The 535-nt window shown below is 48.8% G+C and overlaps 1 protein-coding gene across 1 annotated transcript; it reads left to right on the top strand.

Moving 5' to 3' along the window:
• Positions 1 to 11: 11 nt before the first annotated feature.
• Positions 12 to 505, top strand: LOC107732256 (von Willebrand factor A domain-containing protein 5A-like; the record flags this gene model as incomplete). The annotated part of the gene is made up of 3 exons (XM_016543533.1): positions 12 to 109; positions 182 to 270; positions 361 to 505. Coding segments are annotated over exons 1-3 (291 nt in total), but the record flags the coding sequence as incomplete, so codon positions are not given.
• Positions 506 to 535: the final 30 nt, after the last annotated feature.

Below are 535 nucleotides of genomic sequence, written 5' to 3' on the forward strand. Positions count from 1 at the left end.
ATCACTGGCGTCTCAGGGCGAGTTCATTTTTGTGGTCGACAGATCCGGCAGTATGGGCTGCGAGATGCATCATGGGAAAGACGCACAGAAGCGCATTGAAAGCGCAAGAGTAAGATGTAGGATTTATAATGACACATTTATTGAGTTGTATTGAGTAACTGAACTGAGCGTGTCTCTCCAGGACACGCTGCTGCTGCTGCTGAAGAGTTTGCCCATGGGATGCTACTTCAACATCTACGGATTCGGATCTCACTTTGAGTCCTTCTTTCCGTCAGTGACTAGATGTTAATTATTCTTCAGGAGTGATTTCATGTGGGTTAGCTGTGGTTTTGTGAGAGACTGTGGTGTGTGTCGTTGCAGTCAGAGTGTTGTGTACAGCGAGGACGCGATGGAAGAGGCTCTAAGGAGAGTAAAGAGCATGAGCGCAGATATGGGCGGCACAGAGATCCTACGGCCGCTGAAACACATCTACAGTCAGCCCTGTTACACGGATCACCCCCGACAGGTACAGCCAAATGTATTACAGGAGTAGCTC

Source organism: Sinocyclocheilus rhinocerous, unplaced genomic scaffold, assembly GCF_001515625.1.
Source record: "Sinocyclocheilus rhinocerous isolate Xijiao unplaced genomic scaffold, SAMN03320098_v1.1 scaffold41896, whole genome shotgun sequence".
Lineage (NCBI taxonomy): Eukaryota > Metazoa > Chordata > Actinopteri > Cypriniformes > Cyprinidae > Sinocyclocheilus > Sinocyclocheilus rhinocerous.